Raw genomic sequence first — 16864 nt, 5'->3', positions numbered from 1 at the left:
ATCATATTTAATTTTACCCTCAATAACGTATTTTTTATTGGGACATAAAAATCTGATTCTTGAATTTTGTAGCTTCATAGAAATTATTATTTAATTGATTTAAAATACACTCCCAGTTTCTGTTAAAAATAAAAAGGAGAATAAAACAGTGTTATTTGTTATTATTAAATTTTTTTCTCTGTTTCAAACAAGAGATTTGACTTTCTCGTTTTTACTCTCTCAGCTACGCAGTGACTGTTCAGAGTCCTACGCTCATCCTTTTGACCAGATCTACTACACCAGGTGCACCGACATCCTCAATTGGTTTAAATGCACCAGACACAGGTGAGCATGACCCTGACCTTTGAACTACAGTTGCACAATTCCGCTCCATGACAGCAAGCAGCACTCTCCTACTAGACACATAAAAATCAAGGTGCCGTGTGCCAGTGTCTTTATTACCAAGTGTTAATGTTACCAGCCGTGATTGTAGTGGTCAGAGTCGGGATGGAAATGGCGTTTGACTGTCATTCGACATTACATTGGTTTTAATTGCTGCATTAAAGACTTTATCGTCAGTGTCCCGGCTAAAAGCTGTGAGCTCAATGAGTCACTGTGCTACAATGTTGCTTTCAGTGTCTTGTCCTTTACCGAACACGGAAACTTTTTCTAAACTCACTTTAATTATGTTTATTTCTCCCCTTTTCCACCTCCGGGGTGTAGCTTGGATTAGACACAAATAGAAGAGCTAACGGTAGCCAGGTGCATGCCATAATGTCCTTGTGTCTCTGTCCTTGTGGAGTTCACCTACCAGGTTATTGATGTTTATGCTTTCTCTTGAATATTTGTGTACGTGTTTCTTCTCAGGACCAGCTACAAGACAGCTTATCGTCGCGGGGTGAGGACCATGTACCGTCGACGTTCTCAATGCTGCCCTGGCTACTTCGAGAGCGGAGACTTGTGTGTCCGTGAGTGTCTTTCATATTTCGCTCGCTTATTTCCTCTTAAATCAGCACAGTTCAATTTCTTTCTTGCAAGTGGTTATGAGCACAATAAAAGCATTCATCTGCTTGAGCGATGTCCTCTTAAGCCTTGAACCCCGCTCTCTTCTCTGGAGGCATTCATCAAAATCTCAGCCATCTTTGAGGCATTTTTGCAACTGCATATTCTGGGCATAATTTGTGCCTTTCATTACTGGTCCTACTCATATTGGGTTTGCTCATATTTTCAGTTTTAACACTGCCAGTACGCCATTACAACTGTGTTAATAGCATTCAGTTATCGCTCATTTTTAGAAAAAAGAATCTTGAGTGATTCACTGCAAATACATTGTCCTAATTCCTCCCGTCCTGGAGATAATACGCTAATTAAGGAAATAACAACTTTGCCTTGCTGTGGTCTGAATGATAGATTTTAGCGATTATTTTACGAGCAGTGAATGTCAAAAATGTCAGCTTTTATACTAGTTTATTGTCTTTTGCCGCTGCCAAGACTGTAAATGCGTGTTTTGTTTCTCAGGATTGGTTATTGTGTAGGCCAGACTCATTATTCTTTAATGTGTTTTAATCATGAGTGAGCGAATCCTGTCAGTCAGCTCAGACCTTTGGCTCGCATGGTTCAGCGGTTGTTTGACAATATGCAAAAATCCTCTGCGTGAAAGGACCTCGCGCAGGACCGTGTCAAGGTGATGAGGTAAATGACAGTCTTACCGAGCTCCAGGGAGAGGATAAAAATCAGCACACGTAGCTTAAGAGCAAATGGGATTTGATGCCCTCAAAGCTACTCGGCATTATTAACAAGAGGGAGGGACAGGCTTTCTTGATGGATGGCTAACTACGGACAGCTATGTCTGCGTGAAACTAATACCTGAGGTCACGTTTTTAGGCTTTAGGTTATGATAAATGTTTTCGGTCTCAACTCAGTGTCCACTACTAAAGCATCTTGACGTTAATAAGCATAATGTCATGTAATTCTTCAGCCTGTGCGTTTTAAATGGACTCCTGTGAGAATGAAAGAAATTAACAGCCTACATTAAGCCGTGATATGGGCCGCTGTGATATTCGGCTCTGCAGGAATCGTAAAACTTTACTTCAGTTCAGTGTTATGAAGAGAATGAGCTACAGACAGCATGGACGGTTGAAATGCTGATTACTAACCTGCAATGCTGCTATATGAATTCACACTAATTCAGAATAATTTTAATTTCACCGTATCAAAGAGAATTTTACACTTTACCATTGAACGAGCCACGAGACCCAGCAGCTGTTTTGCTGTCATCATGTCGCAGGAGGACCTAACTTAACGGCATTGTCTGTCTTTGTAGTTTGATTTAAAAGCCTATTCATTTACATATGCCACAGAAAACGCTTTTATGATCCAAGGACGTTTTTAATTTTCACGGTTTCACACATCGCTCTCATGACAGCAGGTATTGAGTAATTTGATATTTCAAGCAGTTATTTAATTGATATATTTGCTCACACTGTTTCTCTTTTTAACTCTGAAAGGATTAATTCATCCAAAAATGAAAACCCTGTCATTTACTCACCATCATGAGACCTGCTTATTTCTTTGGTGGAATAGATTGTAGTTATTTATATATATATATATATATATATATATATATATATATATATATATATATATATATATTACATTATATTTTATTATATTATATAAACAATGAAGTAATTAGGGCAACTTCCTCGCAGGAGATCTTTAACTCACTATGTTTTATACATGGATAGTATAATATAATATCATATAATATAATTGTCACGTCTTTGGACTTTGTGTTTTTGTCGTGTGCCATGTGTTCCATATGATCCACTTTAGTTGATTGTCTTTATTGTCTTCAGCCGTGTCTAGTTAATTTAGTGATTTCCAGTTTGTATTTAAGTTCTAGTTTGATCCTGTGTATTGGTCGGTTCTCGTCTTTAATGTGAGTGTGGTTTTTGTCCTGTCTGCCTGCCTGCCTGCCTGTAATGATCTTGTTTCTTCCGTTCTGAGAAGATTAAAGCATTTACTTTACCTTATGCTCGTTGCGTGCTCTCATGCCAACCACACCCGTGACAATAGACACATATAAACAAAAACTTTTATTTTGCAATTTTAATTGCAGTTAATAGTTTGACAGCATGTAATATAACATAATATAATTTGATATATTATAATAATATAATTTGATATAGAGTACTTAATTTGCAGACAAATAAGAAAATAAATAAAGCCAAAGTTAATTTGAGTAAATGATGATGCCATGTTATTTTGGGGGTTATTCATGTTATAATTAAACAAACCGACCAAATGACTATATTTTCTTACATTTTTTGTTCCCCATTGAATTAAATTTTGAATATTGAACAATAAGACATGCATTGTAACCCTGTTGTAAATCAACAGCTTGTTCACCAGATGTTGTTCTTTCGTTACTAAAGGTCATTGTAGAAAGAAGGAGGTTTCAACAATGACATTTGGTAACGGGAATTTTTTTATGGCTGAATGCGAGTGACCATGGTCTGTTGAAGATAAAGTTGATCTCATGTTTCTGTCCTTATTGAGTGGGATTGTGTCCAGCTCTGTCTGTAGCCTGAAGGCACTGCTAACAACCATGGGATTAGGTGCAGCTGGGATAGGGATCAGTTTTGACATTGTCTGGTGGTCTGAGTGGGAGAAGGCAATGACAATAATCAATAATGTTCTCATTACCACACAATAGCTGCAGCAATTTCATGTTAACAGTTGTTACTGTAATGGAACCGCACCATCTGTGGAGAAGATGGTAGGCATAATTTCTTTCCCCTCAGTGACCTCATGGCATGTTTATGGCCTCTGTCCTGTTCAAAACAAACTCAACATGGAGTTGACCAAAATATACTTCATGAAATGAGTAGTTCCAAATAGGTAAAATAGGTCAAATCATTTGTTCTTGCACCAAGATTCTACCTAGAATGCAACTTTTTAATCTTATTACTTAACAAAAGAATAGTTTATTGTGACTGTTAAAGGGATAATTCACCCAAAAATAAAAATTGCCATTGTTTCTCATCATCATGTTGTTGCAAACCTATGAGACTTTTGTTCATCTTCAGAGCACAAATTAATATATTTTTAAAATGCTTTCTGAACCTGCATAGACAGCAGCTTTTGAAGATATGGTTAAAATAGGCAATGTGACATTTTGCCTATTTTATGACATTCTGTGCTCAAAGAAAACTAAAATAATGACTTTATTCAACAATTTCTTCTCCATTGTCATGGTCTTCATTCATATGCGTTCACAAGGGTACCATGTTTTACCATGTAGCTTCATAAAATGAAGGCTAAACCACTCATGTCACATGGACTATTTTAATGATGTCCTTAGATCCTTTCTTAATGTGGTAGCTCCATTGCTGTATGTGGAGGGACAGAAAGCTCTCAGGTTTCATTAAAAATATCTTAATTTGTATTCCAAAGATGAACAAAGGCCTTATGGGTTTTGAACGATATGAGGATGAGTGACAATGGCAGAATATTCATTTTTAGGTAAACTATCCCTTTATTTAAAGGAAATATTTAATGTGTTTCCTTTTTGCTGTACTTTACATATTATAAAAGCAGTAAATCACTAGAAGCTGTGTGTTACGGCTATTTTACTTAAATACCTCATTGTAAAAAACTTCATTAATTTATTTGATTTCTGGACTTTTGCCTGTATTTGTTAGAGATTTAGTAAATAGTGCAGAGTCCAGACTTGGTGGCAGACATTTGTTACCTGTTCAACCATGAGTGAAGACTTCTGTACAAAGTCTTCAACAAATGTAAATTTGTTAAAAATATTTATTCATAGGCATTCATTTTTGTTCAGACTTCATTTTGATTTCCAGGTATAATTTAACCATTGTATGTGAGGTCAAGGCAAGAAGTCTAATAAGGAGTTTTTGTGCAATGGTGTGGTCACCTTAGAGGTCTGTGGGTTTTTGGGTTGTATTTTTTTGCTGTATCTGCTCTGTGAATAATCCTACTGCTCTCACTGGCAGGATTAAGAGCTTTGTAGAACTGGCTATGTTCACTTCGCCGGGACAAGAGAAGGTATTAAAGCCATTTTCATTACATGTATGTGGATCTTTGCTTTTCTTCTCCATCTGAACACCTCAGGGTTTATCCTCTCATATGGGCCTTTTATGAGCTGCTTTTCTAGTAGAATCAGTCCCTTGTGCATTAGCTGCAATTTAAAGGCATAATTCATTAATGACCTAAACCCACACAGCCTAGTCGCACTGACGGGTGACATGTTTTGGCGGGTTGCCTTCTGTGTCCATAGGAAGTCAATCAAACAAGGCTTTTTCTTGTTTTATGTGCCTGAATCATGTGAGTCATTTAACCTGCATACACTACTCCTATCAATCCCAAACTGTCAGTGGACTTAGTCTGTAGTGACTGTTGGAAGCCGACGAGTCTGTTCTTCTCATAACACCAGCCCGGTTTTTGCAAGTGTGGATTGTGCATTTAATGTCGAGAAGGCGATCTTGCTCATACTGAGCAAAAATGACTTTTCTTTGCAGAAGGAAGCAGTACATGGAGCCAAAGCAATTTACACCATCTGGTCAGAAGAGTCTCAAATAGTTAGTGATGCAGTATTAATGATGCTATGTGCATGCTGCAGCTTTTTGCTGGAGAATTAGATGCTCTAATAAAGTCCCATGCACCATCGCAAAGTAGATTTCGCATCTTCGTTTTAATGATGGATTAGATGTTTGATTCAAATCCTGTTACAGGTTTGTTGTTAAAAAAAGTTCATACACTCTGCTAGGATATAAAGCAGATCCTTTATGATAGATGCATACAGTAATAACCTTGGATTATTTAATGTGTTAAATGATTGACTGATTGTCAAACTCTGTGTTTAAATCTTTGGCCTGATGAGTATTCGGTGTAATAATGCATGACAATTACAATTAGCTCTATTGTTACACGGTATGATAACGGCAGTGTGTAATGAGATTAGCCTTTTATCGTAAAATGAAAGACGTAATTTTTCAGCACAGCCTGCAGACATAGACTTTTCTGTGTAGAAGGAAGAAGATTCATTGAATTTTAATTAAAATGCAGGACCTATTTTCTGAAGTATTATAGACACGTACATCAATTCAGCTCTCGAGAGAAGGCACGCTTTATCCTTTCACCTACGTTACATAAATTAATTTTAATTTGCTGAAAAGATGTGACAAATTAGCATTTCGTCTCTGTTGTCTGATCAGAAATTGCTGATCGTAACAAAAATCAATCATTTCATCACCAGAGTTTTTTGAACCTCGCTTTTGAGCACGTTGCATGGCTTCATTGATTTCAAGAAGTCAAATTGATGTCTTTGTCAGCACAAAATGCGAAGGGTTTTTCTTTTTTCTTAAGATGGAGGAGAACTGGCATGCTTGAATATCAGGTTCTCAGTGCTGTGTAAATCCATACTGCATTATTTGCCAGTGGCAGGTTTAGCATTTTCTGTGTGTGGAGCATTTCTGCTCTAAGCACCATCCTCTGGGTATTTGGGATTCTCCCTCTCTTCCATCCCCTTCCTGTGCTTATGTCCAATATTGAGGGCCCAGGTGAAGGCTGAAAGAGCGATAATCTATAGCCGTGCTGGCCTGGAATGAGGGCAAGTCCTGCCTCATCCTTTACCTAATGCAGCCAGCTTTAGTGTGTGCCAGAATCAAAACATGCACACGCATTAATTCATTCTTATGAACTTGATTTATTTGCATGCACAAAAATGTTTATATTCATTCTGAGAGGCTTGTCTCAACTTTTTCAACCAAGAAGGCAATTTGCAATGTCTGCATACAAACAACTTCTGGCACTTTTATGTTGTTGACTTTATTTTATTTTTTGATATGTGAAGGTCACATTCACTGTGAGGTGTAGATAGTTTTTTTTTAACACGTCCATTATTTTAGTTATGAAAATCCATTATAATATTTAAATTTTTATCATTATAGTGAGACAGCTGTGCTGTCATTTCCATCACAACAAAGCCATTATAAAATTAGATGTGATGTGTTAAGAAGTAAAGTGATGAGTAAAGTCAAAGTATTATTTTTTTGGGATCTGGAAGAATTGCTGATTATATTATTATATTATAAGTGCATGTACATATGCATATATTTTATATAACTAATGATTGTTATTTAATGGTTAATAGACAAATGAAACTTGTGGGAGGATAAAAATTGTTTAAAGATTTTTTCATATCAAAATACTCTTAAAAATATAATAAACCTGTAGCCATTTCCCTCTATATAAAACGGATAGTAATATTTCAAAACAATTCACTGGTAAAAACCAGATTATCATAAGCACCACAAAATGTGTGGGCAGCTTTTGCCAAAATAATTCACTGTTCCCGAAGTGTTGACATTTAAGATTTGTGTCATACTTTGGGGCTCCTGTGAACGTGACAGAACTTGAAATATAGCTCCTTACTGAGTGGCTCTTGGGTGGTTTGGAGGAACACGTTGGAGTAGAAGAGGGGAAAGAAGCCCAAGTACCAATCCCTTAGTTCACTCTGAATTGATTTATTCAGATTAACACACACTGCACTGTATTGCTATATAACACTTTATGAGAACCTGAATTCATTACCTTTTGAGTTTGCGTTTAGGTTAAAAAAAGGTTAGGGAAACTACTCTCACTGTTTCCCAAGAGAATCATAATACACGTATTAACCAGACAAGATAAATGCTGGTCATCACATTGTGTTTATCAGGTTTCTTTCAATGAAATGCATGACCAGCCACATTAACTTTCCTTTATTTATAGAACCAACCTTCACATATTTCATGGTCAAAGATAAGGACATACCATAGCATCTGACACAATTTTTTTGTTACCTTCTTCACGCTAAAATCTGTAAAAGTACATGCTCTCTTTCTCCTATACTTGGAGAGTCACTGCTGATTCCAATCAAAGTGGATTGTTCCAGAAGCTTTGGGGGTCGACTGTTTCCTGACTCCGATAAGAGCCTGTCGGTTTGAGTCCTGCTGGCCAGGTGACCTTCACTCCCTTAAGCATTATTCATGCTTAACGCCTATATTTTTTCTCTCTAATTCATCTTTTTCATCATCCAGAAAAAGTAAAATAAAAAAAATAAATAAAAAAGGACTGCAAAACTCCATGTAGGTCATTTTATTACTTGTCCGAATCCAAATATCTGACCGAACGCGAGGGCCCAGGCAGGAATACTAATGTTATAGAGACAATCAATTGGATGCTGTGTTGTTCAATAGGAATGATCAAGAAAACTGCACACTTCGTAAACAGTATGAAGGCTGGCTGGCGCTGTGTTCGAGTATTGTGGCAAAGTGCAGGCTGATCAAATTTGGAGGGATTTACAGCTTGTTTCCTTGCGGCTGTGGCTGCTTACGTCGGCTCGTTTTGCACAGAACAACCGGTTCATGTGATAAACTGAGATGTTGACCAAGGGCTCAATCTCTTAAGAAATCGTTTAGCTTGTGGTCAGAGTGAGCGTTTTAAAAGGTGCGACCATAAGAAGGGCTTTTCTCTGTGTTCGACAGCACCGGCGAGGAGGCATCGGTGACAGCCATCTTTGGAAAATGGCCAGTGCAGTCATTATCCTCCATATCAGCACATCAGCAGACATTTGCGGGCGGCTAAATTATGTCTTGCGGAGAGGCTCAGACCTACAGTGTCTGGATAGCATCCTGTGCTAATTCACATTCCTGTCTTATGCAAGACGCATCCAGCAACTTATTTGTGTTTGGACCTCAAGCACCATTTATTCTCTGTGTTTTGCTAGAATCGTTTTTTTACAATCTCTTTTTAATGCGTTCTTTGTCTTCCTGTTCTTTTCTCTCTGATAGCACGATGTACCGAGGAGTGTGCCCATGGTCGGTGTGTGTCTCCTGATACATGTCAGTGTGAGCCAGGCTGGGGAGGACTGGACTGCTCTAGTGGTGAGTTCACTCTCTCATTAACTCTGAGAGCACAGTTCACTTCATTAAGGCCCTCTCACTCTCACATAGTTAATGGCTGCACCAGTCCCCAGACGCCACTGCAAAGCTACCATGTTTCTCACTTACTCGCTCGCCTCTCTTCTTTTGCCAGCCGTATTAAAAAGTAAAGCTGGAAATCATGGAGGACGAATGAGATGTGCAATCATAAAGTTGCATTAACAAGTTACTTTTTCTGCTAAAGCTCTGGGAGGGAAAAAACACTATTTTGATTAGTTAATTCTCTGAATATGGAATTATTCCATGTTTTGGCAGTTTGCTAATTGCACCCAAAACAATAACACTGCGCACAAAAATATGCAGTGCAAAAATGTATAAATAAATACACACACACATTATATACCCATTTAACTGTAATATTTAAAGGATAGTGTATTATCCTGCTTATTACATAGATACTTGCCACGTATGTAAAGAAACACAAAAATAGTTTTAATATTTTATTAGCTTTTAAACATAAATCTGCTGGATGACCAAGATGGACATTTAAGGCATAATGTACACTTGTATCATTAATTGCACACCATATTAATAATTGTTTATGTGCTTTTCACCATATAAATGAACGTGGAATTGTTATTTGAGAAGGTGGCGTTTTAAAATCTTTTTTTTTTGCCTTAAATCTATAACAGTGGCAGAAAGATGAACACTTTAACAATATCATTACAAGCCTACTATTAATACTGAATTGCTCTGGTTTCATTTTACAGTAAATATGCAAGATGATGATAGCTGCGCTAGAATGAGTATTTCTGTTAAACGATTGCGATCACATCCAAAATAATAGGTTTTGTTTACATAACATATTTGTGTGTAATGTGTACATTTATTATGTATACATAAATATACACACATACAGTGTTTACATGTATACATTTATATTATTATATTTTATATGATATATAAATATATTTCATATATAAACATAGTATATTTTTGTTAAATATATACATGCATGTGTGTGTATATATAATAAATACACACAGTATATGTGCATATATTATGCAAACAGAAACTTTTTTCATAACTTGACACCACTAAAATATATGTATAAATTATTTAGTTTAATTACTTAATTATTAATAAAAAAATTCATATATAATATATACCAACTTTTTATTTATATTTATTTATTTAATGTCTTTATTGACATATTTCCACTGTTTTGAATTCATTATACATGCTACAATTATAACATCAGATTACTTACTTTACATGCAAGATTTCAATTCATCATATTTAATTTAGACCCTAAATGTAAAATCTAATGATGAACTGTTTTGTCCTAAATAATCATGCTATGTTTGATGGACAAGTTGACATGTGAAGTATTTAAAGTTCAGCACTGACAGCAGCTATTGCTTGCTTAATGTAAGAAACATTTGAAAAATCAATATATGAAATGCAAGTTGCGTCTTGCTGTATGTCCTGCCTTTTTATTAAATAAAACTGTTACTACTACTATTTTAAAACTAATCTAAATTCATTTGTTGATTATTTTGATTATTGTTTATCAATTTTATTGATTAGTTGTTCCAACCCTATTCAATACAAAGCTAGTCAGGGTGATAGATGATGGATGTACCAATTATTGGAAGAACAGATGGATGAATGGGTTGATTGCCAGATTGATAGTTTGATAGAGGTGGGATGGATGGATGGATGGATGGATGGATGGAGTGAGTGGATAGGTGAATGGATAGATGGATTAGACGAAGCTGGCCGGTTTTCTTGCCCTAGTACTTGGTGAAATGGTCTTTATCATAATTAAAATGATAAGTAGTGCACAGGGTGGAATCAATCTGCCTGTGAAAAACAAACAGACTGTCATTGGATCCTCAAGATGAATTGGTTAACAGACCTTTACCTCAATGGCTGAAACATTGCGGGACAAAATAGGAAGCCATCGACATTCACTCTCTAATCAACTAAATGATGAAAAAGCAGGTAGTTGGAGAGACGAGAGAGAAAGAGATATCGACTTGTTTAATATTTATGTGTTGGGGAACTTGAAGGAAATAGGGACGACAAACTAAAGCTCTTTCACGTGAAGAACAGCAGAGGGGAAAACTTCTTGACCTTGATGATCTGTGCTGAAGTAGTCAATTTAACTTAGAACATTGATAACTGACATGTAAGCCCTCATAAATGTACACAACACTGATTTTCTCATTCAAGACGCGTGTTTTGACCCGATTCGTACATTTTTCCGGCTTGGTTGTGGCTCACTCGTTGCCCATATTTACCAGTGAATGATGGTTGCAGAAGGCTGTGTATGGATCTATGGGCATTTTCATTAACAAAGGAGCCATTTCATGATTACCAACAGTCTGTAAATCACCAGCTCTCTTTCAGAGGCACCAGTCACAGGGAAGGAGGCACAGACACAACTGCCACTAATGACCTAGACTGATTTTCAACATTGCACTTTACTCGTGAGTTTTATCAGGGTTCCTCGTGGGCAACCCACCTCTGAAGCTCAAGATCCTCTCATGGGTGTCTCTGTCTGAGGACCACGCATTCTTCTGAGCAGGTGCTGTTCTGTACTAATCCACCTTATTAAAACAGACCTGGTGATTGAGACAGAAGCATTATTCATAACTTTTATATTTCCATACCGGGCGTTAGGCCAGGCTTTTTCATTTATGAGCTTTCATCTGTAGAAATGAGGAATGGGAGCCAATTTTTAAATTAAATCTGACCTCTTTTTCACTCATTACATAAATGGTGCATCTTTTTTTCCCTTCTTTTTGCCATTCAAGGTAAATTTCTCTTCTCCCTCCCTCTCTCTCTCTCTCTCTCTCTCTCTCTCTCTCTCGTGAGTGCTGGGAACGTTGGCTGTCCCAGGGTGGATTCTGTCATCACATTCGCATGGATCCTGCAAGCGAACAGAGATAAATAGTCATAGATCGTTAATCACAATCAGGGCTTTGGGTCACCGGCGGAAATGCTTGCCGGTGAAGTCAATGAGAAGGTATGAGAGTGAGATAAAGCCGAGTATTATGTGCATGCTGAATGAACGGAGTATATAGGATAATGCTAAGCAATAGGGATGATATGGTTATGAAAAACAGAGCTGCTTTTGAGCAACTGAAGAGCTTGAGAGTTGAAGTGACGAGCTTTGCGCTGACGCTCTGGAGCAGCATCAAAGAGGCTGGCCGGCGTTACTGGAGCAGCACCCACTAGGAGCCTGCTATTTGGGTCAGAAATGAAAACTGAAAGGTGGAGCTTATCGCCAGGATGAAGGGATAAAAACGAAATGAAAGAATGAGAAAAAGAGAGGGAGGGAGGTGAATAGAAGGGAGCTGTCATTTCACTCCCGCTGAGGTCAATCTGCCATTGCCTAAAGACAATGTAGCCGTCACGTTTGTCAGACTGCAAATGCGAGATATAACCTTGGACCGTCCCGGAAACTTCAGGTGATAAAAGTCGCTGCAAGGTCATCAGCGACATAAAGGCTTTCACACAAATCTGAATTATGCTCTTACAGCGGAGCACTTGTCTCACTCTGACTATTTAAGATTCCAGTCTCAAATTTATTTCTGCTGCTTTGGCAACAGGGTTTCATTCTATTTGATAATTTGTTCAAAGCGTGAGAATTAATGGTAGACTGGAGGACCAAAGAGAATGCTGAGTTTGGGGAGTTTTTCCAGAATGCATCTGCAGATTTCTCCATTTCATATTGATTAGCCTGGGGTGAGGATGGATGTTGCGTAATAGGTTTTGATACAGTGTCTCAGCAGCTGCAGTCTTTATGATGGCTACATCTTCATCAGTGTCTAGCTTGTCATTATGGCCTGAAACACGCATGCCAGATTGGCACAAAGCTTTTTTTTAAATATGAATAAACATGGAAATGAGTGCTACACCCACATCAACATACATATATATTTTATTCTGCTTTAGCGCAGTCAATAAAATCTGTCTGTTCAGGGCATGGGACAGTGTTTGTTGCAGTGGCATGCAGAGAAAGTCTGAAATAGGGAGGCAAAGCTGTGTCTGTCATGAATGAACGGTCTGAGGCGTGCGTGCGGATCCATGTGCAGGCTTTTATTAAACGAAGGCATGGTCATAACAGGCAGGCGTCGAACAGGGCTAACAGATATATAGGAGGCGAGGCAATAACAAAATCCAGAGACAGGCGGAGGTCAGGTCAGGCGGCAAACGATCAGAGAAACAGAGAACAGACAGGGTCAAAACCAGAAACTATAATCCACACGAATGATCTAACTATGAGACAGGCGAAACAATGCAACCTGCAGTTGAGTGGCTTGCTGCAGTATTTATAGTCCTGGGACAGGAAGTTGTCGCAGAGGGAGTGGATGCAGATCACCCAGAGGTCAGGGCTCTCTGCTGGCTTGGTGACATAGCCCCCTCCTAGGAGCGACTCCTGGCGCTCCACAACACAAAACATAACTGTGAGCTTGGGAGGGGTTCCGGGAGGGAGTCAGCACACTGAGACCAGGAGGAAGAGACGGTGGGAGGAGCCAGGGTGAAGACGGGAGGAGTCCGGGGTGGGAGGCGATCCAGAGCCCAGCCATGATGGTCAGTGGTGGAGCCGACGGAGGAGGAGCCATGGAGAGGTAACGTCATCAACCCCATGGAGCCGACCGACGGCGGCGGAGCAGGTGGTCGGGAGACTGAGGCGGAGTCGGAGAGCCGAAGAGCCAGGGCGAAACAGCGGCGCTGGAGGTCCTAGGGCGATACCGCAGACTTCGCGACTGATGCGGAGACGGGGACGAGAAGGACGCGGGGCGGAGCCAGAGCAACAGAGGACTGAGGTGGAGCCGGGGAAGGGAGGAGCCTGACAGAGCCGGAGGGATGGAGGGACGAGGCGGCTGGAGGAGTGGAATCCTGAGGCGACGGATGGTCGACGACCGACCAAGGCGTGAGCCGGAGAGACGATGGAGCCTGGTGAAGCTGGTGGATTGACGGAGCACGGTAGAGAGGAGGAGCTAGGAGCCTGGGGAAGCCGGCGGGTCTACAAGCCGAGGTGGAGTCTGGGACTCGGAGGCGGGACGGTGAAGCGAGGGATCCTTCACCCACGGCGGCGATGGAGGCTGGCAGACCCGTGGCGAGCTCCAGGTGGAGGGCAGAGGGTGAGTGCAGGGGCCGCTGGGATCCTTTGACGACGTGTAGCTAGGGTGGGAGGGTGGGTTAACTTGAGGCTTTGCACGCAGGCGCGGGCACTGGAGGCTTTGCACGCAGGCGCGGGCACTGGAGGCTTTGCACGAGGCGCGGGCACTGGAGGCTTTGCACGCAGGCGCGGGCACTGGAGGCTTTGCACGAGGCGCCGGGCACTGGAGGCTTTGCACGAGGCGCGGGCACTGGAGGCTTTGCACGCAGGCGCGGGCACTGGAGGCTTTGCACGCAGGCGCCGGCACTGGAGGCTTTGCACGAGGCGCGGGCACTGGAGGCTTTGCACGAGGCGCGGGCACTGGAGGCTTTGCACGAGGCGCGGGCACTGGGCAGGCGACATCCATCTTGGGAAGCGGCTCTGGGCAGGCGACATCCATCTTGGGAAGCGGCTCTGGGCAGGCGACATCCATCTTGGGAAGCGGCTCTGGGCAGGCGACATCCATCTTGGGAAGCGGCTCTGGGCAGGCGGCCATCTTGGGAAGCGGCTCTGGGCAGGCGGCCATCTTGGAAACGGCTCTGGGCAGGCGACCATCTTGGGAAACGGCTCTGGGCAGGCGACCATCTTGGGAAGCGGCTCTGGGCAGGCGGCCATCTTGGGAAGCGGCTCTGGGCAGGCGGCATCCATCTTGGGAAGCGGCTCTGGGCAGGCGGCATCCATCTTGGGAAGCGGCTCTGGGCAGGCGGCATCCATCTTGGGAAGCGGCTCTGGGCAGGCGGCATCCATCTTGGGAAGCGGCTCTGGGCAGGCGACATCCATCTTGGGAAGCGGCTCTGGGCAGGCGACATCCATCTTGGGAAGCGGCTCTGGGCAGGCGGCCATCTTGGGAAACGGCTCTGGGCAGGCGACCATCTTGGGAAACGGCTCTGGGCAGGCGACCATCTTGGGAAGCGGCTCTGGGCAGGCGACCATCTTGGGAAGCGCTCTGGGCAGGCGGCATCCATCTTGGGAAGCGGCTCTGGGCAGGCGGCATCCATCTTGGGAAGTGGCTCTGGGCAGGCGGCATCCATCTTGGGAAGCGGCTCTGGGCAGGCGGCATCCATCTTGGGAAGCGGCTCTGGGCAGGCGGCATCCATCTTGGGAAGCGGCTCTGGGCAGGCGGCATCCATCTTGGGAAGCGGCTCTGGGCAGGCGGCATCCATTTTGGGAAGCGGCTCTGGGCAGGCGGCATCCATCTTGGGAAGCGGCTCTGTGCAGGCGGCATCCATCTTGGGAAGCGGCTCTGGGCAGGCGGCATCCATCTTGGGAAGCGGCGCTGGCAGGCGGCCATCTTAGGAAGCATTTCGGGAAGGCGCCATCTTGAAAGCGGCTCTGGGAAGGTGGCCATCTTGGGCAGCGGCTCGGGAAGGCGGCCATCTTGGGCAGCGGCTCGGGAAGGCGCCATCTTGTGAAGCGGCTCTGGGAAGGCGGCGGCCATCTTGTGAAGCGGCTCTGGGAAGGCGGCGGCCATCTTGTGAAGCGGCTCTGGGAGGCGGCGGCCATCTTGTGAAGCGGCTGGGAAGGCGGCGGCCATCTTGTGAAGCGGCTCTGGGAAGGCGGCCATCTTGGGAAGCATTTCGGGGAAGGCGGCCATCTTGGAAAGCGGCTCTGGGAAGGCGGCCATCTTGTGAAGCGGCTCTGGGAAGGCGGCGGCCATCTTGTGAAGCGGCTCTGGGAAGGCAGCAGCCATCTTGGGCAGCGGCTCGGGAAGGCGCCATCTTGGGCAGCGGCTCGGGAAGGCGGCCATCTTGGGCAGCGGCTCGGGAAGGCGCCATCTTGGGCAGCGGCTCGGGAAGGCGGCCATCTTGGGCAGCGGCTCGGGGAAGGCGGCCATCTTGGGCAGCGGCTCGGGAAGGCGCCATCTTGGGCAGCGGCTCGGGAAGGCGCCATCTTGGGCAGCGGCTTCGGGAAGGCGGCCATCTTGGGCAGCGGCTCGGGAAGGCGCCATCTTGGGCAGCGGCTCGGGAAGGTGGCCATCTTGGGCAGCGGCTCGGGGAAGGCGGCCATCTTGGGCAGCGGCTCGGGGAAGGTGGCCATTACTGGAGTTGATGTGTTGTCCTTCTCCTCCTCAACACCCAACGTGAAAGCTGACCCCACAGTCACTAAACCGAACTCAATAAACTGAGCAAGCGACTCACGTGGACCCTCGCGAACAAGTTTAGATTTGAGCGGCTGATGTACTCCCTCATGATACAACTCAATCAATAAACAGTCCGGTATGTCAGAGAGGTAAGCCATGTCCAAAAACTCTTGAGTATAATCCTCAATCGATCGGGTACCTTGCTTGAGGGCCAATAAACGTCTAGCGAGGGTCCTACCTGGCCATGGATCAGGTGAAAAGCCGCTGGATCCTGGTGTGAGGTTGCATTCTGTCATGATTGAACGGTCTGAGGCGTGCGGATCCATGTGCAGGCTTTTATTAAACGAAGGCATGGTCATAACAGGCAGGCGTCGAACAGGGCTAACAGATATATAGGAGGCGAGGCAATAACAAAATCCAGAGACAGGCGGAGGTCAGGTCAGGCGGCAAACGATCAGAGAAACAGAGAACAGACAGGGTCAAAACCAGAAACTATAATCCACGAATGATCTAACTATGAGACAGAGCGAAACAATGCAACCTGCAGTTGAGTGGCTTGCTGCAGTATTTATAGTCCTGGGACAGGAAGTTGTCGCAGAGGGAGTGGATGCAGATCACCCAGAGGTCAGGGCTCCTCTGCTGGCTTGGTGACAGTGTCAATACATGCATTCCAATGTCGAT

At 43.1% G+C, this 16864-nt stretch overlaps 1 protein-coding gene across 1 annotated transcript in view; it reads left to right on the top strand.

The window, feature by feature from the left end:
- Window positions 1-16864, top strand: part of LOC122362677 (multiple epidermal growth factor-like domains protein 11) — a 66183-nt gene that overhangs the window by 5328 nt on the left and 43991 nt on the right. The window contains 4 exon segments of the mRNA XM_043264224.1: window positions 224-237; window positions 240-324; window positions 847-947; window positions 8838-8930. Coding sequence (XP_043120159.1) covers window positions 224-237; window positions 240-324; window positions 847-947; window positions 8838-8930 — 293 coding nt within the window.

Source organism: Puntigrus tetrazona, chromosome 18, assembly GCF_018831695.1.
Source record: "Puntigrus tetrazona isolate hp1 chromosome 18, ASM1883169v1, whole genome shotgun sequence".
In the NCBI taxonomy this organism is placed as follows: domain Eukaryota; kingdom Metazoa; phylum Chordata; class Actinopteri; order Cypriniformes; family Cyprinidae; genus Puntigrus; species Puntigrus tetrazona.
This window is presented reverse-complemented; position numbering and strand designations above follow the sequence as displayed.